At 38.6% G+C, this 27812-nt stretch overlaps 1 protein-coding gene across 2 annotated transcripts in view; it reads right to left on the reverse strand.

Moving 5' to 3' along the window:
• The window catches only part of kiaa0586 (KIAA0586 ortholog), a 379886-nt gene that overhangs the window by 34211 nt on the left and 317863 nt on the right, over window positions 1-27812 (reverse strand). For both annotated transcript variants that reach the window (XM_052029700.1, XM_052029708.1), the window contains 5 exons: window positions 23401-23477; window positions 18006-18137; window positions 11808-11991; window positions 6904-7043; window positions 2158-2242 (listed from right to left, as the gene is read on the reverse strand). In XM_052029700.1, the coding sequence (XP_051885660.1) occupies window positions 2158-2242; window positions 6904-7043; window positions 11808-11991; window positions 18006-18137; window positions 23401-23477 (618 nt within the window). The remainder of the gene's footprint in view (window positions 1-2157; window positions 2243-6903; window positions 7044-11807; window positions 11992-18005; window positions 18138-23400; window positions 23478-27812) is intronic.

Raw genomic sequence — 27812 nt, forward strand, 5'->3', positions numbered from 1 at the left:
CCTCGCACTCAACGTCATTAAGACCAAGGAATTAATTGTGGACTTCAGGAAAGTGAAGTCAGGAAAACACACACTAATCCTCATTGAGGGATCAGCGGTGGAAAGGGTGAACAACTTCAAGTTCCTGGGCGTCAACATCTTAGAGGATCTATCCTGGGTCCAAAACATTGATGCAATCATGAAGAAGGCATACCAGTGGCTCTACTTTGTAGGAGTTTGAAGAGATTTGGTATGTCACCAAAGACTCTTGCAAGTTTCAAAAGACGTATGGTGGAGAGCATTCCGACTGGTTGCATCACAGCCCGATATGGAGGCTCCAACGCACAGGATAGCAAGAGGCTGCAGAGGGTTGTAGACTCAGCCAGCTTAACCATGGCAAAACCCTCCCCACCATTGAAGACATCTTTAAGAGACAGTGCCTCAAGAGGGTGGCATTCATCACTAAGGACCCTCACCATCTGGGACATGCCTTCTTCTCATTACTACCATCAGGGAGGAGGTGCAGGAGCCTGAAGACCCACACCCAATGTTTCAGGAACAGCTTCTTCTCCCCCGCCATCAGACTTCTGAACAATCCATGAACACTCTTCATTATTCCGTTTGTTTCGCACTATTGATTTATTTATTTATTTTGCAATTTATAGTGATTTCATGTCTTTGCACTGTACTGCTGCCACAAAACAACAAATTTCACAACATCTAAGTCAGTGATAATAAACCTGATTCTGATGTGACTAAGGAATCATATCAAAGTATTCTTAATTTGTATATCAATTACTATAATTATTATACATGCCAACATATGCTTTCTGCTTTTTTTGAAGAACACAGTCGGAAAATAAAGATTATGTGAGACTACAGTCTACCCGGAGAATTTTCAGAATCAGTTTTTGTCATGAGAAAATAATAAGATCATGTACTTGCTCTGCTATTCAAGAATGTTATAGTTGATCTATTACCTCAGTGTCACTTTCCTACACTAATCACATATCCCCTGATTCCCTTGATACATAAAAATCTGTGGAGACAGAATAAACCAGAGGGCATCAACATAAGATGAATGGAAAAAAATAGGGAATTCAGAGGAATTTTATCTGAAGAGTGATGAGAATGTGGTACTCACCAGCACTGGGAGCAGTATAGGTGCATTTATTTTTTAGTTAGATAAGCACACAAGAGAGATGGGAAAAGAAGGCAATACTCACAAATGATAAGGAATGATAGGAGGAGGCACAAGAGGAGCAAATGCACCGGCATAGATTGATTGGGCCAAATGGCCTGTTTCTATGTTATATAGTTTTCCACTTCCAGTAGAAAAGATTCCTCATTCCTGACTAAAGTTGTAATTATCTTCCTTCATATTTTACATGTTAAATAATATTAGCTTCTGCTCAACCTCCCTCCCTTCGTGTTAAGAATTACTCCTGTTTTTTTTAATTTTATTCCATGTACTCTGAATGAACATGATAACTGTGAGTTTAACATATGAGAGTTACAATGGTGATAGATGCTGTTGTAACTATGATACGGTAAACTCACCATTATCATTAGATGCATTGGGGTGGAGGTGACATTTAAGCATGCTTGCTTTCCTCTGTACCTCCAACAGGATATTGTTAATTTGGTTTAGGACTACTGCAGCCCTGTGTGAAGGTTTTGAACAGGGATTTTAAGTAGGTTGAGCAGAGAACTAGGTGGTGGTGACATGTTCATGAACATTAGAGAGCAAGGGGATGTTGGAGGTGAGTGCCAATGTAAAGGTCAAGGCAGTACGATAACAATGGTCTTTATGGGGAGCAGGTTATTTCTAAGAGAAAAAGAACAAATGACAATGGCACTAAGTATGTGGTTAGAAAGAGAAATGGACTCAAAGGGGAGGAGCAGCTGGGTCTTATGGCAAAAGGTAGAGAGGGCAGGAGAGTCATGGGGAAACAACAGACAGATGCAGGTTTGATATGGGAATGGAAAAGATGTAATGCAGCAGAAGTAACTGCATAGTTCTAAACTCTGCAATGAATAAATCCACAAGTTTTTCACACTCACTTGAATATTGTTCAATACTCTTAGAAGCTTTCATTACCATTTCTGTACACCGTAAGATTATTTGTTATTACTATCAAAACTTCTGTCAATGTAAGAGAAGATGAACCGTCTTACCTGGTCGTAAGTCCTTGGTTCTACTTTCAACTTGTATCACTCGTGCACTTGCTTGTTTTTGCTCTGTTACTGCTATGTCATCACCCTAAATAAATGTCCAAAGAAGAATGTAATCTAAATCTCTTTTCTGAACACTCTTAGTAAAAAATGCTTTCATTAAGAATTCGATTCTGAATTCTGATTCAGAATCAGAATATCAGAATTCAGATTCTGATGAGGATATCCTAAATAACACCTCTAAAATGTTTACCAGAATTACTTCTTGAATAACACTATGTGTGACTAATTCCAATTATTTAACCTAAAGGTGGTGTCGGTGAAAATGAATACAGCAAAAGGAAAAATAAAATTTGTTCTTAGTACAAATCTTGTTTTTACTGTCCCACCTGGGTGATTTTCTATTCTGGGCAAATGGGGACCAAGGAGAATGCTGGAATGCTGCACTGTCCAGTTTCAAAATGTTTTGGAAATATGTTTTCTGATATATGTACATTAATGGAAAACTGAATGATCCTTTAAAGAACTGAAGAACAACTTTAGAATCAAATTCCTTTTATAAACTAGAGAGAAGAAAGTGCAGGTAATCAATTTTCTACGTGTCAATCTCTTGCATTGTTCAATTATGCAAGCTAAATAATATCCTCACTTTAAAAAAATCGCATTAGATTGAAGATGCACACACACAGTGCAATGCATAACAAAAGGAAAATCTACTGCTTGACTATCTGAATAAATCCATGTTCAGAATGCGATAAAGTCAGGTTAGATAACTAAGTTAAATTCTTACTGCAGTGGATTCAAGAAGGCAAAGTGGCTGGTGCACTGACAAGATAATCAGAAATACAAAATATTCTGTAATACAGCTAAATTATGTACATAATGTAATTACACAACGAGGAATCTAAAATTATATGAAAGGAGAATTGCGGAGAGCATTACATTTTTCATTGAGCTACAGGTCAACTTTGGACAACTGAAGACAAAGTATTCCCTTACACTTAATTGACTCAGTGGTGGACCCCTTCAAGGAGATTAAACCCCCCCCAGAGGCTTGTTTGAAGTCAAATGAGACTATTTTGTAATGAATGGATTATATGAGAATTTATTTTGATTTGTTCTATGTAGAATTTGGTTCACTTAATAACATGCATTTCTGATACTAGTTTAAAATGTGCTGCCTTTTTGAATTGCATTACTTTAATATGTGGATCTGCAATGAAGTATAGCAGATCTCCGAGACTGGATCGCACAGAAATTACTTACTGCACCTTCCCAAACTGATAGGGTGAAGGTTAGCATTCCATGAAACTCCATTAGGAAACAAGTTTTTGTGATTTTCACTGAGGCTTTAGTTTACATTCGTTTATATTCAGTATAACTGCACTGAACTAAAAATCTCAGTTGGATGGCTCAGTAAAAAGTTTAGAATAGGTACAATGTAGATGGAGAAATAAACACTCATTGATACAAAGCAAACTATTTGTTTAAGCAATTTAATCTTCTGACACTTGGTTTATAAGTATCATTAGCCTTTACAATCTGAAATATTAAAGACCAAATTATAAGCATAGTGCATTTCCTAGTGAACACATTTTAGTCTGATTTTTGTCTACAGAGTTCGGGGGATATTCCAGCACAGCAGATTCACCAGCCTTTATGGAACTTGCCTGATGTTTATTGATTTCAATTCTTAAAGTGTAGGTTATCCACTTTGTGAGATTATCACTCAGGCAAAGCCGAAAATCCATCCCACTGATCTACTGGAGTATCAAAACCACATTCTCTGTATATTATGCGCTTTAAATTTCCATGTTACATCGCAGACAATGTCAATAATAGCCACTAATGATGGACACAATCTTGGACAAACCAGCCTGTTTTGATACCAGAGTAACATACTAAACTAAGAAGGATATGAAAGTAGAAATTAACCTCAGATTTTTGTGCAAGAGAATGGCATGGTATCATCAACATGTTATTTGGAAAATTTGATAAATAATTCCAATAACTGCTATGAAACAGAATATTGTATGCATATCAAATAGCCTACTGCGCTGTTCTAGAAATTCTGCCAAATTATGCATAGTTTATGTGTGCTAAGCAGTAGAATTTAATGGGAAAAGCTGCATCTATTGTTTATGCTGCTAAATTGCTTCTGATTTCTCCATGCATATGGAAATGGTAATGCATCAAGGTGCATGCGACATGGCATCCAGCAGTCTGCAATGCAAGTTATGCTGCCATCTCTGTAAAAGTTAATCTTGCACTGTGGCCACAATTTGCACATGTGGAAGCCAACATTATGGAATGTGGAAATGAGTCCTGCCTGATCCAATCTGATTCTATGTAGTCTGGAGTTTAGAACCACCCACACTCAGGTCTGCTCTAAATTATTAATTTTTTTCTATCGTGGGTCTCTGTTAGATTTCCCATAGAAAGCCTCCTATCCGGATATACCACAGCTTGGCATGGCAACTGCTTTGCCCAAGACTGCAAGAAATTGCAGAGAGTTGTAAACATAGCTCAGTCCATCATGCAAACCAGCCTCCCCTCCATCAACCCTGTCTATACTTCCTGTTGCCTCGGGAAAGCCGCTAACATAGTCAAGAACTCCTCCCACCCCAGACATTCTCTCTTCTTCCCTCTTCCATCGGGCAGAAGACACAAAAGCCTGAGAGCACAAACCACCAGACTCAGGGACAGCTTCTATCCCACTGTTATCATATTCTTGAATGGACCTTTCATACACTAAAAGTGAACTCTTGAAATTTTAATCTACCTCGTTATGGCCCTTGTACTTTATTTGTCTACTTGCACTGTATTTTCTCTGTAACTGTAACACAATATTCTGCATTCTGTCTTTTTTTTTACTATCTCAGTGTAATTATGAATGGCATAATCTGTCTGGATGGCACGCAAAACAGAAGTTTTTCACTGCATTTTAGTACACGAAACAATAATAAACCAATACAAATACCGTGTGCAGTTCCTAGTCTGATTACGAATGTAACCAAAACATCTACTCCCTCTAATAGATCTCAGCATAATCTTCTCCATTGTCCTTTTGTGATCATGACTCCGATACTTATGCTCTTTATCTCCTCTCAGCCCCCCAATTGATGCCATGACCATTCCTTTTAAACAAACCCCTCCAGCCTACCCTGTGATCTCCCAGAGTTGCTCCAATTGCTCCACAAAGGTGAAGGCAGCAGAGGCAAGGCCTTTGTGCATGTTAAGGCCAATTCCACCACCTGGGGTCTCCCAATCAATACAAATCTCACTGTGGTGGAACGATGCACAGAACATGGACTGGCCCTCTGTCCATTACCTTTTAATGCAGCTTTCCCAGCACAAACTATTTTCAAGGCCAGGGTGTTTTAACTAACTCGTGACTGCCTATATATTAGACCCAAACAGGAATTTTCTTAAACCTAATGAGAACAAATTAGGTTTCAGCATGGACATAAAAAGCTGTGAGAGGTTCAAGAACTATTTTGACACAAACTTAATCCTAACCTTAATATTGAATTAATTAAAAACCAGGGTGAAATGCTTAAAACAGCAGGGAGTCATGAAAATCATTGGTACAATAAACTGAATCACCACATCTTACAAATTTCAGATTATGAACCACAGTGTTCAAATGTCTTGCAGCCAAAGAGCTAACACAAATCTGTGTGTTTCTTTGCATTGAAAAGGAACCAGTGTCGGGCATTTCAGCACAAATGGTATTTCAAGGGCTCTTTTCCAATGGAAATCAAGTTTCTGCAATCTTTTGTGTTACAATAAAAATTTATAACTTAAGCCATCCACACCCACAAAACTGACCCACAATCACAGCTGTGTTTTCATATAGTTGTGCCTGTTTGTAGACACTTGAATATAGTCTTAAAATTCAGAGTTTGGTCAAGTACAAGATCACTAATGTGGATAATTTTTTTTCTAATTCATTTAACAAACTGACCAAAAGTGCATTTTCACAAAAATAATATTGGGTTACTTACAGTTAATGGACCTGACGTTGATTAAAATACTTAATTATTGTGACCCAATTTTAGCTATATTAATAAAACTGTATTGAGTTACTACAGTTTAATATAATATTTTGGTAGATTTTTTTTACATTTTACTGCACTACTTGATTGGGAATGCTCATGAAAAAATATTCAATGCTACACAAATATGATTGAGAGAAAACAAGGAGAACAAAAATCCTTATTAAAACCATTTTAAGTACAATTTGAACCTGCTTTACCAATTGCATTCAAAGTACAATCTATAGGCCAAGGTGTTTAGTTTGCCCAGAGAAGCGTTAAGTTACTGTAAGGAACCAACAGTTGCTATTGTCAATCATCTAAGTATTAGGTAGTGACTATACAGTCCTGGAAACATCAATATAACTGATTAATAAAAATCAAGTCAAAAAGGATAGAAATATTTTGCAGCTAAAAATTAATCTCAACTCCCTAGCTCTAACTTTCAAAGTCTTTCTATTTCTTGTTGTGGTCTATTTATAACTTCTAGCCACCGTAAAATGCATAATCAAGGTTAAGAGAGAAAAGTGTTTGCTGACATTTCACAGCACCAGCGACATTTTGCCTGCTCGTTGTATGGCTGAAAGTGCATTAAATCCTAAATCTCTGACTGACTTTCAAGTTGCTCCAAAAGCTATTTAATTTTTGCTTACATATCCAATTACAACAGGAATAGCTATTCAAGGAGGCTTAAAGCTTCTTAGGTTTTTACCTGTCCCTGATCGCCCACTACAGGAGTCTTCCGGGGTGCAATTGTCACTTTTCTGGTCTGCTGTGCTGGGATTGGGCATATTTCAAGATCTCCCAAGGTCAGAGGCCCATAGCTAGCTTCAGACTCTCTTCCATTCTTTTCTAAAAAAGGAACCATTGATTGTATTAAAAATATTCAAAGTATCAAAAATTATACAGTATGCTGGTAACAGGATTGCTGAAGTGTCAAAGAATCCAGCTTCTCCCAATCTACCACCATCTGCTGCAATTATTTTCCCAACAAATTGTGACATCAATTCTTTGCTGAAGATCGGAGAATACAAGCAGTTTAACTTATGAGAGTTTGTTGCCAATATTAGCAAAGCAGCAGTGAATTCAAAGCAATTGCTTCAACAATACCTAATCACAGAAATCAGTTGTGATTTACTCTGCCACAAGGAAATATACAAAGGTTAAATATTATAGTAGTCAGACTAGTAATATACTATTTGCACTGGACTAATTAACACTTGATTGTTTCTACATTACTTTGAACAAAAAACATTACTGCAAACATGCAGCAACATGTGTATTAATATAGGATTAAAATGTGGATCAAATTTTAGTCAATGTTTTCTGTTGCATAGTAAGTTCATGAAAAATGCATTGAAAAGGACATGGCTAAGGAAGAAAAGCAAAAGGGCCAAGAATTTATTGGAAAGTTTCGGTGTAGATATTATGCAAGACTTACACCATTTCCTTTTGAGAAAGTGTGCGCATTACTGAATATGGGTCAGTTTTACAATGAGAGATTACTGGTCATGAATTAAAGTGCTTAAGCCATTCTCAAGTTATATAAACCAAAGCCCCCCTTAGTTCTGCCTCCATGAAATAGAATAGACCTGTGAGGTCATTTTCCTGCATTTTTAAGAGTTCTAAATAGGGATCAAGTGGTGCCCCAAAACATGAGGCACAGGAGATCCTGATGTCACCATTTCTGGTATTTTATAGCCTTTTTTTTCTTACATCTTCAGTATTTGCACTCAATATTTTTTAAATGGCTATCTTAAAAAGAGAAATGTTTCCATAAATTTATTTTTGTAAATATGCAGACATGATTGGTTCATAGCATCAAACTTTATTTTTGGCACATTATTAACATAAAATAATAATTTCTAGAATCTAAATGGTATTTGACCCTCATTTTCCTCTACCCCAGTGATTTTCAATGACCTTAAACCAAATTTAATGTTATGCTGATTAGATTCTCGACAAATTATAGCATGCATTGCTTTTCACAAGATCGTGTAATTACCCACCAGAAATTCTGAAGCATTCCTGATTGAAAAAATTCTGTGACTCACATTGTAGAAGACAGCTTACTAAACCCTCAGCCCTCCTATTGTTATAACAAACTTGCTGCAAGTGATACAACTAATTGGCTCTAACTATATAGTTTACACATGCTTGGGCCTGGACTGTGATTATTTGAAGAATCAAAGTGGGGTATTATGAACAAAAACAGCTACTCTACTAGAACTGGTCCCTCTCACTGGAATCCAAGCCAACTCAAAAACACATTTACAATACATTACAGTTTCTTGACTGTATGGAGGATCTATTACATTGAAAAGGTACAAGCGATTTAGTGTTGTCATAATTGCAGCTTTCCACCGTGTATCATTTTTTGCAACATGCACTTGGATAACTTCTTTACAAAAACAGGAATTGTCACAAGTATAGAGGGCATTTGATATTCTGCTTTAGAACATGTAAACTGTTTCCATCCTTTCACGACTCTCTTAAAGCCAACTGCTGCTGTGAAAATTCTCCAACAGGTATAAAGCGATTGGCCAGATTTCCCAAAGTGCTGGTCGGCAGCTATTTTGTAAGTAGTTACAGCTGTCATACATGCAATTTACCCATCTCTCAGTGTACCTGAGGAATTCCCGATGGAGTTCTGCAGTCAGCTTGAATGGTCTTCACCGCATGCTGCTGGCCTTGAAGACCACGTAACAGATCTTTGCATTTGCTGATGATGTCAATTCTTAAAGACACACCCTTAAACCTTAAACAGGTGCCTGTAGTCAGTAGTTTGCTTTATTGCTTACTGACAGCAGCAGAACATGTACATATGTGACAAATGCATTGAAAATGGAGCTACAATTTCCTGTTTATTGCAACATATCTTCTCTTGGGGGAGGACCCAGGACATCAACCCTATAACCTATATTAAGCATTTTTAAAGCCGGGGGTGGGGGGTGGTCATGTATGAATTTAATCTTCTTTCTTCCCAATAAACATCCTTCACTGAGGCCTTCTCCATAAATGGATTGTTTGGTTGTCCTGTTTTGCTAGGTTCCTACTCCACAAGTGTGTTGACATTGCGGGCACTGCCAGGATTGATGGTGATGGGAGAGCTTAGATTGGTGCCAAGCATGCTAGTTAACATTAATGCGTTAATTATCGGAACGAAGTACTTCCGAGTACTACTGTTTCCTTCAATGAGTTGAACGCATACAATGAAAATGGAAAGATGCAACTTGCAAACACAAATTAATAATAATACTTTATAGATGTAACAAATGTTTGAAAGAAATGTCACCCTTATTACAGGAACTATATATGGATGGTCAAATTACAGTAACACTGCACTAAAGAACTTGCACAGATTTGGGATCACAGAGGTTGGAGAATAAAGCTTAATCAGAGTCAGAATCAGAATCAGGTTTATTATCACTGACTTATATGACATGAAATTTGTTGTCTGCTGCAGCAATATGGTGCAAAGACATAAAATTACTATAAATTACAAAATAAATACTTAGTGCAAAAAAAAGGAACAATGAGGTGATGTTCATGGACCATTCAGAAATCTGACGGTGGAGATGAAGAAGCTGCTCCTGAGTCACTGAGTGTGGATTTTCAGGCTCCTGTACCTCCTCCCTGATGTTAGTAATGAGAAGAGGGCATGTCCCAGATGGTGAGGGTCCTTAATGATGGATGCCACCTTCTTGAGGTGCCGCCTCTTGAAGATGTCCTCAATGGTGGGGAGGGTTGTGCCCATGGTGGAGCTGGCTGAGTCTACAACCCTCTGCAGCCTCTTGCGATCCTGTGCATTGGAGCCTCCATATTAGGCTGTGATGCAACCAGTCAGAATGCTCTCCACCGTACATCTGTAGAAATTTGCAAGAGTCTTTGGTGACATGACCAAATCTCCTCAAACTCCTAACGAAGTAGAGCCACTGGCATGCCTTCTTCATGATTGCATCAATGTGTTGGACCCAGGATAGATCCTCAGGGATGTTAACACCCAGGAACTTAAAGCTGCTCATCCTTTCCACCGCTGACCCCTCAATGGTGTGTGTTCTTCCAACTTCCCCTTCCTGAATTCCACAATCAATTCCTTGGTCTTGCTAATGTTGAGTGCGAGTTTGTTGTTGCGACACCACTCAACCAGCTGATCTATCTCAATCCTGTACGCCTCCTCGTTGCCACCTGAGATTTGACCAACAACAGTGGTGTCATCTGAGAATTTATAAATGGCATTTGAACTGTGCTTAGCCACACAGTCATGAGTGCAGAGAGAGAAGAGCAGTGGGCTAAGCACACATCCTTGAGGTGCGCCTGTGTTGATTGTCAGCGTGGAGGAGATGTTATTACTGATCCATACTGACTGTGGTGTCCCGATGAGGAAGTCAAGGATCCAGTTGCAGAGGGAGGTACAGAGGCCCAGGTTTAGAAGCTTGGTGATTAATACCAAGGGGATAATGGTATTGAATGCTGAGCTGTAATCGATAAGCACCAGCCTAACATATGTTTTGCTGTTGTCTAGTGCTCCAAAGCAGAGTGGAGAGCTAGTGAGATTGCATCTGCTGTAGACCTGTTGTGGTGGTAGGCAAATTTCAGCAGGTCCAGGTCCTTGCTCAGGCCAGAGTTATTTCTAGCCATAAACAACCTCTCAAAGCACTTCATTATAGCAGATGTGAGTGCTACCGGTTAGCATGTGCTTAACGTACAATGATATCATAGTATTGATTGAAGGTTTGATGACAACAAAATTGCCTCCTTTCTCTGTCATTACTGTGCTCTGTAAAACTGACTGCAAATTTTGGTGTCTGGATGTGTGCAGGCATCACAGAAAGAGCTGAATTCCAAAAGTGAGGTGAGAGTGACTGCTCCTGACACCAAACTTTTTTTTATAAAGAGGTACAACTGTCACAGGTACTGAAAAATCTGGGTATTTGTGATAATAAAATCTAATGACATTCAGGAAGAGAAAACAAAAGCAGTGATAGCTTTTGCTCCTAATTTCTAATCATTGACATCAATACCAAAATGTCATGTGTGTATTGGATGAGGACAGTATAGAATTGGCTCTGATATCTTATGTCGTCATATAATCTCTTGATTCTGTAGCAATATTCACATATAAATTACAGCCTTTTGCCTGCTCTTCCCGAGAATATACATGGAATCAATTAGTGGTTTCAAGAGAAGAGAGGGGTGAAAGTTATCAAAAACATTTAACCTTGTCTGTTAATTCCTTACTGAAAGCTCAGCAATACAAATGTGAACTAGTTTGGTACAATCTTCACCTGCAAAATAGCAAGGAACAATGCCTTGCTGTAGATTACCAGGCATATCTTCTAGCTAGGATGCACCAAGAGATGTCAGACAAGTGGGGGTAAAGTGGGGGTAGAATTACAATGGAAATAAGAGAAATGACTCCTACTAGTGGTATTCAGCCCTTAATCAGTATCCAACTGAAAAGAGATATCTTGTTCATGAAGCCTGAAGAATTAAAAACATACTGTTTGCTTGAAAGGCTTGGGGTATGTCATATAAGGGATACGTAGAACAGAACTTACTCAAGACTTCCTTCGAATAACCATATTCAATAAATAGCTCTATTGCAGTGGTTACCTGTCTGAATATTAAACTGCCCAGATGATGGTGAGCGTCTTGTTCGCGGGATGCTTATGTCACTATTCATTGAGAAAAGATTGATGTTTTGTGGCTGTCCAATCAGGATGCTTTCTGCTGTTTTTGTAAGTCTGGGCATCTGACCTTCACTAATCTGCCCTGTGCTGCTGTCATCATCGGAGTTCTAAGTGGCAAAAAAGAAAATAGCACACAAGTAAAATCTTGAAGGGGAAATAATAAGTGAAGCACAGTTGAACAGCTTCAATAACCATAGGTATAAAATGTTAAGTTTCATATTAATAGTGCACACTGATTCTTTACTTATTTTAAAAAAGCAGTAATTATGCATTATTTATGGTGGGGCATGAAACATTTCCAAAACTGATTGTTTTATCATTATCAGATCAGTTTATCCATAACTCATAACACGAATTGCTGTTTACGTTATCAGAGTAATAAAGTTAACCCCAGAAAAACATCTGCATTATATTAGAACGTAGAAAATAGAACAGTACAGCTCAGGAACAGACCCTTCAGCCCATGATGTTGTGCTGAACTCATTAAGCTTATGACACCTAATCCCTTTTGCCTGCACAAGATCCATATTCCTCCATTCCCTGCATATTTGTGTGCCAATCTAAGAGCCTCTTAAATGCCTCTATTGTATCTGCCTCCACCACCACCCGTGGCAGCGCATTTCAGGCACCCACCTCTCTCTGTGTAAAAAACTTGCCTTGTAGATCCCTTTTGAACTTTTCCCCTCTCACCTTAAAGCATACCCTCTGGTATTAGACATTTCAATTATTAAATTAATTTACATGTGTTAAATAATTAATTTTATCAATTTTTTAAAATCAGTTTTTAACTATTGATGTTTTCCAACAGTTTCTAAATGTCTTTGATAATTTGATCATTCTATCATTGGTTACATAAGAACATAAGAAATAGGAGCAGGAGTAGGCCATCTGGCCCATCAAGCCTGCTCCGCCATTCAATAAGATCATGGCTGATCTGGCCGTAGACTCAGATCCACCTACCTGCCTTTTCCCCATAACCCTTAATTCCCCTACTGTGCAAAAATCTATCTAACTGTGTCTTAAATATATTTAATGAGGTAGTCTCTACTGCTTCCCTGGGCAGCGAATTCCATAGATTCACTACTCTCTTGTCAAAGCTACCATAGTCTAGGATTGTTTATAGCTGTTTTCCATAGTTAATGATAAAAGAATTAAATGTCCACAATAATAATATATAGAATAAATTACGCCGATCTGATAACATAGGCAGTTCTGTGAAGAAAATGCGGCTGGCTACAGCGCGACTGTCATTGACAAAAGAAAACATTTGGAAAATATCCTAAAAATTGATACCTTTAGTAACTAAATATTAAGTTTGTCATATCATTTGATAAAATCACATATCACCTTCATTATCCCAAGAACTAACATAAAATTTGCCACAGGTATCACACAGCCACAGAAGGTGATTATGTCCACACAGTATGGCTAATGCAAATCCATGCATTGAACCATAGAACCATAGAACAATACAGCACAATACAGGCCCTTCGGCCCACCATGTTGTGCTGCCCTTCAAACCACACCTAAGACTATCTAACCCCTTCCTCCCACGTATCCCTCTATCTTAAAATTCCTCCATATGCTTATCTAACAATCTCTTGAACTTGACCAACGTATCAGCCTCCACCACCTCCTCAGGCAGTGCATTCCATGCACCAACCACTCTCTGGGTGAAAAACCTCCCTCTGACATCTCCCTTGAACTTCCCACCCATTACCTTAAAGCCATGTCCTCTTGTTTTGAGCATTGGTGCCCTGGGAAAGAGGCGCTGACTGTCCACTCTATCTATTCCTCTATCATGTCTCCCCTCATCCTCCTTCTCTCCAAAGAGTAAAGCCCTAGCTCCTTTAGTCTTTCCTCATAATCCATACTCTCTAATCCAGGCAGCATCCTGGTAAATCTCCTCTGCATCCTTTCCAACACCTCCAGATCCTTCCTATAATGAGGCGTTGTTTATAAATGAGGCATTTATAAACAAAATGAGGCATTGCTCCCAATCTGCATCACATATAAATGATAGAGGCTTCACTTACTTCTTAATATTTTTGACTTAATTTACAGGCAAGTGCCAGACCAATATCTGGATTTAAAGCACAACAAAGATCAAACCAGGCCAAAATAATTATGTTATATATCACAGGGAAATCACTGTGATGCATAAAATGTGTGAAACTCAACTTTCTCTGAACCTCAGCACTTAATCATTCTTAATGTGCGTCTGATTGACAAGTTTTCTGAAATGAGTGATCTCCACACAGTTCTGCAAATCATAAGGAGATGTAAGTACATGGTTAAAGCAATATGGTGATGGCGATATATTAGGCAGCTAAAATCGATGCAAAGGAAACAATTTATTGCAAATACATTTGAATTGTTCATTTATACTTCCAAGATTACAATTTAGATTATCTCCCAAAATACGATCTTGGTATTTAGAATTGCAATTCTTTCATAATTTAGTCATTATATGTCATTTATACGAATTAACCTTGCACTTGAATCAAGTACAAGTTGTAGTGAAGTAAATTTAAATGGTATTACGCATTACTGATACAATAAAAGTGAATTGGCTTGGGCACTTAATGTTAACAACATATACGACTACTGCAATAATGCCACAAACACATATGCATGGCTGACATGGAAAGACCACGTGGTCCATCAAAGAATTCCCCAAAATACGCCCAGAAATGTTAAAGAATAAAGAGTCTGGCAAGAATGAGGAACTGAAGGGAATAAGTATTTGTCAAAAAAAAATCACACTTAAGAATTCACTATTCACAATTTGTATCAATGAAGAGGCTAAAGGGACTAGATGTTATATTTCTAAATTTGCTGATGATACTAAACCAGGTGAGATTGTGAGTACAAAGGAGGATGCAAAGAGGCTTCTTTGCAAGCTGAGTGAATGGCCAAGAACATAGCAGAATGTAATATGAAAAAATGGAGCTTTCCGCTTTAGTGTACAAACTGGGAAAAGCAGATTGTATTTTAAATGGTAAGAGATTGAGTGGAGTTGATGTTCAAAGGGACTTTGAAGGGATGTATTTCTGCACAAGTCACTGAAAGCCAACATGTGGATGAAACAAGCAATTAGGAATGATTATTAGTGTTTAAATACAAGAGTAAAGACATTTTACTGCACAAATAGAGAATGCACCTGGAGTATTGTGTGCAGTTTTAGTTTCCTTCCCTAAGAAAGGCTGTACTTGCAGTGAAGGTTTACTAGACTGTTTCCATGAACTGCAAGTATGCCGAATAAGGAGAGATTGAGTAGACTAGGCAAAGCAAAGAGGCCCTGTGAAGCAAACCCAGTCTGTCCAGTCTCTCCTCACAACTGAAACATTCCATCCCAGGCAACACACTGGTGAATATCCTCTACATCGTCTCCAGTGCATCCACATGGTTCCTACAGTACGGTGATCTGGAGTACTGTGTACCGTATTCAACTCCTTATTTAAGGACGGATTATAATGTGTTGGAAGCAGCTCAGGGGAAGTGGACCAGACTAATACCTTGAATAGACACATGGTCATATGAGGAATAGTTGGACTGGCTATAGTGAATAATGCTGGAGTTTAGAAGTGTAAAATTGAAACATATAAGCTCATAAGTGATCTTGACAGGGTGGATATGAATAGGATGTTCCCTCGTGTGAGAAAATCTAGAACTAGAGGTCACTGTTCAAAAATAAGGGGCTGTCCATTTAAGACAGAAATGTGACATTTTTTGTCTTAGATAGTGGTGAGTCTTTGAAATTCTCTTTCTCATAGAGAAGTGGAAGAAATATTTGAATATTTTTAAAGCAGAGTAGATAAATACATGACAAGCAAGGAGGTGAAAAGATCATGAGTAGTTGACATTACAGTAAGATGAACCATAATCTTATTAAATGGAGTAGGTTTGAATTGTATTTTTGTACATAACCTCTAGCAGCCTTGCAAACTACTGGGGAAAGAAAAAAATACTATAATGTGAAAGAATATTCTGGAAAATTACTGCCCAACCCCTCAGGTAATGTAAACTAGTCTGGGAGATGGCATGAGCAATGGACTTCCTGAGTGTCTACAACTTTTTGGCGAAAGGAATGGAACCAATTCCTAAACCAATGTGTCAAATTCCTGCTGAGGTAATATATTCTAACTTGTGAAATCCAATGCTTTTTGGAAGTCCCGGTAGACATGGCCAGAATTTATAACTTTTTTTTACCCTCAATGGCATCCTGTTTCATGTTTGAACTATATTTTCAGAGTAATTTCTACCTAACAAGTTGTAATTGTGGGGTTATTTTACAAATTTAGGACTGGCATCCTAATTTTGTTAGAGCAAAATGACGTGATACTTTTATATTTTTGGCCTTGGTTACTGAGATTTGGTTCACCATGATAACCCTGAATAAGTCATGTGTATCTATAAGTAGATAAATCTAAATCATATCATTCAGCAAATCCTAACATCCTTCCTATTTTTAACAACGATTCACAGAGATACAAATTCACCACAAAAAAAAAGATGCTGATACCTTCTAGCTCCGGATGTGGACGCTGACAAGCTTCTATTCCTGCTCTTCTGCCATTGATATTGGTTTATTGTTATGTGTACCAAGATGCACTGAAAAACTTTGTTTCCATGCCATCCAGGCAGATCATGCCATACATAAGTACATTGAGGTAGTAAGAAGAAAACAGACTGCAGAAAACAGTGTTGCAGCTACAGAGAAGGTGCAGTGCAGGGCAACAAATAAAGTGCAAGGATTGCGGCCAGGTAGACTGGGAGATCAAAAATTCATCTTTAGCATATGAGAGGTCCTTTTAAGAACCTGATAACAGCGGGATAGAAGCTGTCATTGAGCCAGGTGGTACATGCTCTGTCCCTCTGTTTCTTCTTCCTACTCTACTGCCTTTAGTATGTACATCTCTTCTTTTTCCTACATGTCTCGTGTTCTTTCTGAACCAAAAGTTCAGTGGTTCCAGGCCCATTTCAGGTCACATCTCTCATTTTAGCTCTGTGCCAATCTCCTGAGCTGAGCTGATATCCCTTCAGTTGTTTAACATCCAAAAATAACAGCAAGCTTTCTCATAAATATACTCATCAACTGGGGCTCTGCTGCTCTCTAGGGAAAGGAATTTCAAAGGTTCACTGATTACAGCATCTGGGTGAAGAAATTTCTTCTCTTCTCAGTTCTGAATGGCATCCCTTATTTTGAGATACCTCAGTAAGGTGAAGTATCATCCCTGCATCTCTCCTGCCAAGCCCCATAAGAATTTTCCATGTTTTAGTAAGATCACTTCTCTTTCTACTAACACCAGAGACTATTAGACTGGTCTGTTTAATTTCTCCTTATAGGACAAACTTCCCATAGGAAACAAACAATCTATTGCATAAGTATTCTTACCACTACCTCAAAGTGCAATGGAGAAGTTGTTGAATATTAATATTTTTAAAGCAGAGAAAGAAAGATGCAGAAAGGTTTTTAAAGCAGAGAAAGTAAGAAAGATGCTTGTTAAGTAAGGAATAGAATGTTACCACATGGATAGATGGGAATGCAGAGCTGATGTTACAGTCAGATCAGCACAATGTTATTAACTGCTGGCGTAGGTTTAATTTGTATGTTCGTACATAACCAGGGACTTTCTACTTTCTAGCTAAACTCCTGGGAAAGGAAAAACACTGCATTAAAATGTGAAAAAATAATCTGAAAAATTACTCTCCAATCCTTTAAGTAATTTAATTAAGTCTGGAAGATGACACAGGCAATGGACCTGCTGAGTGTTTACAACTTTCTGACTGTAGGAATGCAGCAATTCCTTAATCAATGTGTCAAATTCCTACTGACATAACAGATTTTGACCTATGAAATCCATTGTTTTTTGTCCAGATAGACATGACTACCAGATTTTCCTCATCCACTATCCTGGTGACTTCCTCAGAAAAACTTAACCGAGTTTGTAAAACATAGCCCTCTTTTCTGGAAGTGATATTTTGAATTTCTAATGGCCCTTCTGTTTCTCAGTGATCATTGGAATCCTTGAAGCATCTTCCCATGTAGCATCCAGACTACATGGATGTACAATCTATCTAAAGCAACAAGCCTACTACAAAGTACACTACTTTTTACCTCAGGATGATGTACTTCTTGTGGACGAAATGGACACTGGCCAACTTTGGCTAACATTGTGCCAAGTGAGTATTTGTGTAATCCCTTGCGTGGCTTTGAGATTACTTGTCCCACACTGGGAGGATCTTCGTCCTAAGTAAATAAAATAATTAAATGTAAAAGAGAAATGAAAATAAACTGGTAGTTGTTTTATAACTCTTATATTACCCTCAATAACATCCTGTTTCATGTTTGAACTATATTTTCAAGATAATTTGAAGCTAACAAATTGTAATTCTGGGTTTCTATACAAAGTACTAGGATGGGCACCCTCACTTTGTTGGAGCAAAATGACATGTTATTTTTATATTTTTGGCCTTGGCTATGAGACCTAGTTCACCATGATAACCCTGAAAATAAATTTAAAACGTATGATTCAGTAATCCCAATAGTTTTTCTATGTTTAACAACCGATTCATAGAATTACAGGTCTCACACAAAAAAAATTCTTATGTCCTCTACGCTCAAACTTCTATTTCTTCTCTTCTGACTTTGTCACCTCTTCCATCTTTTCTCTTTTGAATGTATGTTGCTTCTTTTTCCTCCAGGAATATCATATTGGTTCTCATCTTCATTTTGACCCAAAGGTTCAGTGAATCCAGCCCTGTTTCATTTTACCCCTGTTTCATAGTCCTGCACTTATATGAATGTACTCAGTGACTGACTCTCCAGAGTCCTCTTGGGAAAAAAAAATTCAAAGGGTCACTAATAACACCCTCTTGTAAAGAAATTTTTTATCTTCTCAGTCCTGAATGGCCGACCCTTATTTCTGGGCATCCCAGTGAGGGGAGACATCACCTCTGAATCTAAATGAAAAAACTGCAGGTGCTGGAAATCTGAAATAAAAACAGAAAACGCAGAAGAAAACTCAACTGATCAGGCAGTATTTGTGGAAAGTGAAACAGTTAATGTTTCTGGTTGAAGACCCTTCATAAGAACTCAGGTCAGTTCTGCTGAAGGGTCTTCGATCTAAAACGTTAACTGTTTCTGTTTCCACAAAAGCTGCCTGGATTACAGAGTTTTTTTTCTGCACTTTCTGTTTTTATCCCTGAATCTATCCTGACAAGCCCCATAAGAATTTTCTAGTTTCCATGAGATCACCTGTCCTTTTTCTAAACTCTAGGCAGTATAGGCCCAGTCTGTTTAATTCCTCCTCAGAGGAGTTAAGCTCCCAGCCCAGGAATCAATCTGGTAAATCTTTATTACATTCTCTCTATCAAACATGTATCCTTCCTTAAGAAGGGAGACCAGACCTGAACAAAATATTCCAGATGCGGCCTCACTAGTGTTTTATATAATTCCAGTAATATGTCTTTACTTTTGTACTCAAATGTTTTTGCAATTAAGACTAACATACAGTTTTTGCCTTTTTAATTGCATGCTGTACCTGCATGTTACCTCTAAATATTTCATGTGCAAGGACACCAAGTCCCTTCTAACCCTGGGAATTTTCAATCTGTCATCAGTTAAAAAATATTTTGACTTTCTATTTATAATCCCACATCGTGTTCCATCTCCAATGTTCTGAAAGGTTCATTTGATTTGTCTTTCTGAAATCACCACACAACCCACACTGCCACCGGGTTTATATCATCGGAAAATTTGGATATATTATAATTGATCCCCTCAGCCAGATCACTAATATAGGTTATGAATAGCTACAGCACTCACTCATTATAGTCTCCCAGCCCAAATATGACCTTTTCATTCCTACTCTGTTTTCTGTCCATTAAATCATGTCAGCATATTACACCAAAGGTCATGTGGTCTCATTCTGTTTAATACTCGCTTGTATGACACCTTATCAAAGGCCTTCAGTAAGTCCAAATATACCACATCCACTGCCAGTTACAACCTCAAGAATTCTCTAAATAAGACTGTAAAACATGAATTTCCTTTCATAAATCCATGTTGACACTGCCCAAACCTATTGTTATTTTACCCCTTTATAGCATTTTCCCTATCACTAAATGTCAGGCAAACTGGTCCATAGTTCCCCATTTTCTTCCTCCCTCCTTCCTTAAATAATGGGTTGTCATTTGCTCCCTTCTAATCTGTGGAATTATTCTAGAATCTATGGAATCTTGGAATATGACAACCACTATCATTATGGCCAACCCTATCAAAACCCTAGGATGCAAGTCATCAGGTCCTCGGGATTTATCGCCTTTCCTTCTGCCTCTTTGTTTCTTTCTGATATCTGTTTTATCGCTCTCCTAATTGTCTCTTGCACATCCTTTCATTCTCCAGATATGTCCTGATTCACAATATTTAGGAACATTAATTTATTCGTCTGGCTCTACAACTATTGGATCTATTACCAGTCTGCATCAAAAAAATAACAAGATGTTTACATCTAGATGTACAGCTGAATCACTGTCACAGTGTCACATTATTAGCACTTACTGGCACTTTACAGATTATGCAAATCCATCCACAAAGTATTGAGGATTCTTTAACAACTCAGTAAATTTACCCAGTGATGGTCTTAATGATATAAATTCCAGGTTCAGTTCCCACCCTGTGAGTAGTTCATTAATTTCTGCTAGTGTAGGGATAGAGCCAATTATAATTGGTTTGAGCAATGCTGTGAAAGACATAGCAGGGAAAAGGGCAGGGTTTTCCTATATTGGGTCACTGCCCGCATCCATTCTCATGCTCTGCATTTAGTTGGCATGAACCAGCAAGGCAGAACTTGCTGGCTGAGAGTGTCCCAAAGGCTGAGGCTTTGAGTGATATAATCAGGTAAGCTAAACAAACTCTGCTCAGGAAACTGCTGAGGAAGCAAAAAAGCGACTATTAAAAATTTCACAAAACAAAATCAGCTAAAAACACTTCAAACATTTTTAAGTAATCATAAACACCACTACATAAACAAATAAGTTTTTAAAAAGTTACTTGCCTCCTTATCTTTTCTGCTCAGAATCTCCATTGAAATGAAAGGGCTTGTGGATTCTGCACCAGGTCTAATTTGGTGCGGGATCCATGAACACATTCCCTTTGTGGAATTCAATGACTGAGTGAACTGGCAGAACCACTGTTAGGAGTCTATTAGCAAATTCGGGTCTCTTCATTTGGATACATGCAACAATGTCCTGAACTTGCTTGTATACTTGGGGGGGGGGGGGAATAAATGTTCATTTTACTCCTAAATCTCATCCAATACTTACGTGCCACAGCAGGGTAATAACAGCCATGGCCACAGAGCTGAATAGCCTGCCATCATTCACCATGATGGCTCATGACATTGTGGAACAAAACACCAACCAAGAATCTTTGACCACCTATTGTTTGGGTCCACAGTGAGAGAAGGAGAAGGGGAAGAAGGGAAAAAAACCTGCAATGAAGATGAACTCAAGTACGAATTCTGACCACCATGCTCCCTGGAAAACTTTCTAATAAATAAATCAACTTCACATCCACCACCCACCCCCCCCCCCCACCTCCCCCATATTCACCCTGTTGTTTCTGAGCTGCTGGCTGCTGAAACGTTGGCAGGGGTGGCCTACGAGCCTTGGCTAATACATTCAATGGTGGGTAGCTGGGGTGGAGAGGGAAGTGGGACGTGTCTAATGGAGGGATTGGGTGGATGAATTGTAAGAGATAATACACCACAGGAAAAAAATGGTAAAATCAATTGTTCATTTTAATAATATTTGACTGGACTTTAGAAATAAATCAGGAAGTGCTGGAACTACTTCATAGTTAGAGGAGCATTTTTTGTTTTGCAGATGTTGCCTGACCTGCTAGGGACTCCCAAGGCATTCGGTTTCATTTTACTTTGCTACATCAGCAGTAGTTTGCTTTTGGATGTTTAAGTTTCCGATGATCCAGTCACCAAGTTCAATGATGGAAGAGCCATGGGAAGATATCAGAACCTGTTACGAGAACTCATAACTCCACCTGCTGCATATGATGAGAATTACACTTAAAACTAAAACAGAACTCTTGTAGGTAGTAGTACTGGGGTTATAAATGGAAGTAAAAGTAAAAGGTTATTAAGTTCTAAACATACTAGATAATGTGACAAGTAATTATCAGAAATAACTGAATTAGTTTAAAACTATTAAATAATGTTGTAGATTTTGTGCTGCTTCTCTAAATTAGCCATATCAATGTTACACATGTGTCTGTCTACAATTGTTTGTGGTGATTACTGAGCACCACGTAGTAACATGTTATCTGTATTTTGTCTTCACCACACCAGTGACATTTGGGACTGAATGCACAGGAGTATAAAGGGTCACTGGGAACAGCAAAGAGAAAAACTGGGTATGGAGGATTGGAGCCTAGTGGAAATCAATGATACCTACCTCATTTTATCTTCTCCCAATTCAAATTAAATAGAACATTAGATGAGATCTATTAAATGCATATAAACCTCCCTGATGGATTTTCTCCAATGTGTTGCCTCTTAGCAATCCTTCACATCCATTACATTTACTGTAAAGTTGTTTATTTTCCTGACATTTTACTTTAAGAATCTGAATGCAATCATAAACTGTTAAATGACAGTAATACATATTGGAAATATCCTTTTCAATTTACATTTTATGAATGCATGTCTCTGTGGGCAATGTAATAATCGTGTTGATGATAATTCACATTCTTTGGGATAATTTAGCAATTTATTGATTATGACCTCATTTACTGATGACATTAAAAAACTGAGCTCCTAATTTCTGGCAAGTATTAGCACTTCAAAAACAAAGTGAGTCACTAGAGTTTAGTCTATATCAGAGAATTCACCAATTGTTTATTCCTCTAAAAGACACAGTCTGAAATATACTTTTAAATATTCAGTCAGAATAGAAAGAAAGTATGTCTAGCACTCAAGTTCTATAATATTTAGAGTTGACATGGGATGGGCTAGGATTTCCAATCCTATTCCACCCCCCCCCCCCCCCCCCCCCCCCCCCCCCCCCCCCCCCCCCCCCCCCCGACCCCCACCCCATTTCTCTTGCAAAGTCTGGATCCTGCTATCCTGGTCCCTTTCTGAATACATTGATTTCACACTGAGAGTACCTTAGGTGCTGTTTAGCCTCCAACACTTCAGACAAATTGCCATTATTTAACCATAATCAGTACAGTGAGCGCTGGCAGGCTTTTCTTCATAGAACCTGCTTCTGTCCACTGTTGACATTGATACGCTTGCATTTCCAGTGGGGGTCATTAGGTAGCAATTAGCAGCTGAAACATTGACTGATATGCTCTTTCTTAACATAAAGGCATTGAAGCAGAATGCAGAGAAAAAACACAAATGAAACAAAAATAAAGAAATGCTAAGGATAGCAGTGAATTTTAACCCAAAGAGTTTGTTGGATGAATTGAAAAAGCATATCTTTTGCAAACTTACCATTTCTTGAGCATCAAGGAGTGTACTAGACAGACTATCACTGAGGTTTGGAAGAAATATACCTCCTTCAGCTAAGGCTGAAAAAAATGAGGACCAATTACACACTAGAACAGAGGAAATTCAGAATAACACAGACATGAGAATTACTTATATTCTAATTCAAAATAATAATGATTCATTGAAATGAAAATGATTAGCTCCTCCACATGCCATTATTACATATACTGTTTATTCAGTACTTACTGGCAAACGTAGAACTGTTTGCCCTTATACGAGGTGTGTCAGCTCACCTGCAGTGCCTGTCACACCATTTAGGTGTTGATTTTAAATGTTTATTTCTAATCCCAACAGACTGCTGAGAGGCTTTCAATCTGTTAAATATTCAGCTCAATCGGCACTGAGGTCTTTCTCTTCTCTCTTAGGTGTCTCTTTGGAATCAAAGACGACTTGCTTTCATTCCATTCTCTGGGTTTCAAAATAGCTGATGAGGCTAATGTGAGACGCAAAGATGGGGCAAAAGATGCTTGACAACAAGGACGGGTGAGTAGTTTGTGAGGTGCTGGCTTTCTATGTGCTCCTGACAAATGGACTCAAGGTTCTCAATGGCAGCCAGAATGGTTTTTCTTCACTAGAGTGGTCATAGACCAAGGATCCCCCTAAGTTAATGGAGATGTTACATATTTTCAAGGAGGTTTTGAGAACATCCTTGAAGTGTTATCTACGTTCACTGGTAATCTCTTGCCGTGACAGAGTTTGGAATAGTGTGTCTATTTTTATAGACTGGTGTCAAGCATGTAAATGATAATAGTCTGCCCAATGGTGCTGACTGAGTGTAATTAATGCATCAATACTGAAGATGTTAGTCAGGGTGAGGAGGATAATGTTGGTTCTCTTATCCTGCAAGAGGATTTGAAGATTTTTGCAGAGACAGTTTCATTCCAGTGTTTGAGGTGCCTGCTGCAAATAGTCCAGAAGTTTACAGAACAGCAAAGATCTTAGCTGCCCACAGGCTATGAGCTTAGGAGCAGATCTGAGGAGGTCTTGATTGTCACTTTTGTCCAGACTCTCAAAGGCTGTGCCAGCACACCAAAGATGATGATAATTTTCACCACTGATGTCTGCCTTCATTGATAAGTGTCTCCAGCAATATGGGAAGCTGTCCTCATTTTCCAAGGTCTTATCATGTGGCGGGAGAAGGTGAACAGTGTACAGGGGGGGCGGACGACCTTTGTTTTGTGGATTTTACATGTAGGCCCATGCTCCTGTATGCTTCAGTGAACTAGTCAACGATGGCTTGGAGCCTGGCTTGCGTAATGCAGCTCAATGATTACAGTTATGTGACCATGGTTCTGGAATGAGGGCAACAAAAATTTGAGCAATTTCTTGTTAGTCCTGCAGATAAACTCCATTCCAGCAGGAAGCTCATTGGACTGACAAGAAAAATAGAGGAAAATAATTGGGGTGATGATATCCACAGAAAGTGTCTCAGACCACTTAGCAGACATAAGATGGAGATGAATTTCCACGAGCAGTCAAATTTGAGAAGGATGTGCCACAGACCCTCTTAGTTGAGAGTTAATAGCTTGTAAAGTTAAAAAAAAGGTCATGTATGGTGGCTGGTGCTGCTCCTTGTATTTTTCTTGAAGTTGATGCATGATGAAGCTATTGTCCTCTGCACTTCTAGATGGATGGTATCCACACTATGATCTGGGGAGCAGTTCTTGGCCACTGGATCATGTGATGACTTTTCTGTGGCAGAAAGCAGGGAGGTCCCTCTAGTTACCACAATTTGTCCTTTCCGTGTGTTAGGAAGCAAGAAGACTGAGGTATAAGATGTGCAGGACATCTTTTGAAGATACAAAATGGTGGGTGGGACGGGGGCAATGGAGGTCAACTTGACCCTGAGTTGAGTTTCTGATCCCATATCCTTTCCATTACGAAGACCACCAATGTCTACCTCCATATTATTGCCCATCTCCCACCCCTACCCATGCTGAGAGAGGCATCCATGCCTTGGGGAGGACTATTCTTCTGGCTGATCTCCCATCTTCCACAAGCATTAATTTGGTCAAGTTCAGATCATACAAAATTCTGCCTATCCTTATCATATACCACTCTAAGAATAATGCATCCTTTGCTCTTTCTTTGTTAGCCTGCATATTCTCTCAGTGCTTAAATTTAATTTTCATCTTTAAGCTTAAGTTTCTTAATGACCTCACCCCTCCTGACTCTGGTCTCCTGTGTACATCTGCCTCTCTTCCAATATTCCCATATTTCCTTATGACACAGAAGGCCCATCGAGTCCATGTTGGCTTTCAGAACAATTCCATCAATCCCATTCCCCCATTTATTTCTCTGTCAGCTTTCCTCTCTCATATACCCAACAACAGCCTCCTGATTGTTCTGCCACCCACCTACAATATGGCCAATTTACAGTTGCTAATTAACCTAGCAACCAGCATATCTTTGGCATGGGGGAGAAAATCTTAATGTCTGGTGGAAAACCATGTGTTCACAGGGAGAATGTGTGAACTGCACACAGACAGTACTGGAGTCAGGATTAAAACGTGATCACTGGAGCTGTGAGGCAGCAACGCTAACTGTTGCCCGATATGCTGCCACATTAGAAGTCTTCAGTCACCTGGACCCCATGCCCTAGAATTTCTTTCCAAAACCATTCCAACATCCTCTCATCCTTTATCATATATATAACAATACAGAAGGAGGCCATTAGATCCATTGGTCTATGCTGGCTCCAAGAGCAGCAATCCCATCAGACCCTCCATAAAACACACTTCTGATCAACCTTAAAGTCACCCTTGTTTTGGCATTTTTTTCTGAACTGAGAATGGAAAAAGTAACATTTTTGACATTGGTGGCTCCAGTAAATGCACAGGGGATTTAAGGGAATCAAGTGATATGGTTTTTATGCAGGAAAGTGGCACCATAGGTCAGCCATGGTATTTTTGAATGGCGGAGCAGGCATGAAAATGTCCTACCACTATTTCTATTTCTTATGCACCTTCCCAATACCTTTCCTTGCATATATTCCATGTAAAAGTTAATAACTCCATCACAGTGCAGGTGCTAGAAAAGAAGAGGCCTTAATCACATAATCTAGCCTGTTCCTTTCACAAAACCTTGAAAGAGTTTTACAGTACCACTAATGTTTTCTTCTCTGAAGGAAAGAAAAAAATAGTAGTTCTCTAAGCACATTTCACAACTTCAGGATTTCCCAAGCACTTTACAGTCATTTAGATATTGAATAAATGGCAGTGAAAAAGGTTCCTACATTAATTGATAGAGACGAGAGGGAAAAATGGTAGCCTTGGATAACGGGAAGAATTCCCCTGGTTAAACCCATTGCATATGGCCTCATCTGTCTGTTCCAGTAGTTCACACGTACTAAAGATTCTATGTTGTGATCCAAACAAGTTATAGTCATTCTAAATGAACATCCTTCTTTCAACCACCATCACCCAAAAAAAAACAATTTAGGAAAACATGGTGTGGAAGACATGACCTTTTAACTGTGCATCAAAGGAAGGCAGAAAATTTTCCTTGTGCAATCTCTTTATCCAATGCTACTTACATATATCATCGTGAGAATATAAAATTAAGAAGTAAATTTTTAATTTCATAAGCTTATTTGTGAATATAAGTTCTAAACTACTAACTAAATGATTCTAGCCGACAAGTAATTCTCATTTCTGGATGCATAAGTAATGCATACTTTTACTTTATGAGAAATGTAAGAATTCAAATTTAAAATTTATCTGGGAGGATCTCAATACTTGAGAAAAAAGAGAAGAAGGGAAAAGAGTGTCCTTACTTTTATTTACATTTTTGGTCAATTTCTAAATTGGCAAGCATAGTTGGATCAAATCTTAAGGTCCATCTACTCTGTTCCAGCAAGCATGTGAGTCCAAATCTCAGAAAAGCTGCTCCTGCTGATAAAACTGTACCTTATTGGTGTGCAAGTCCAAAGATCCTTGAAGGTGACAGCACAGGTAGATAAGGTGGTTAAGAAGACTACTCTGTATTAGTCAGTGCATGGAATACAAGAGCAGGGAGGTTATGCTCCAACTTTAAAAAATATTGGTCAGACCTCAGCTGGAGTACTGTGTACAGTTCTGGTCACCACACAATAGGAAAGATGTGATATCGCTTGAGAGGGTGCAGAGGAGATTCACCAGGATGTTGCCTGGGATGGAGTGTTTTCGTTATGAGTAGAGACTGGATAGGCTAGGTCTGTTTTCTTTGGAGCAGAGGAGGTTAAAGGGGACATGATTGAGGTATATAAAATTATGAGGGGTATAGATAGGGTAGACTGTAGGAATCTTTTCCCGTCATCAGAGGGGAAAATAAAATTAGAGGACATAGATTTAGGGTAAGAGGTAAAAGATTTAGAG

This window comes from Pristis pectinata, chromosome 1 (genome assembly GCF_009764475.1).
Source record: "Pristis pectinata isolate sPriPec2 chromosome 1, sPriPec2.1.pri, whole genome shotgun sequence".
In the NCBI taxonomy this organism is placed as follows: domain Eukaryota; kingdom Metazoa; phylum Chordata; class Chondrichthyes; order Rhinopristiformes; family Pristidae; genus Pristis; species Pristis pectinata.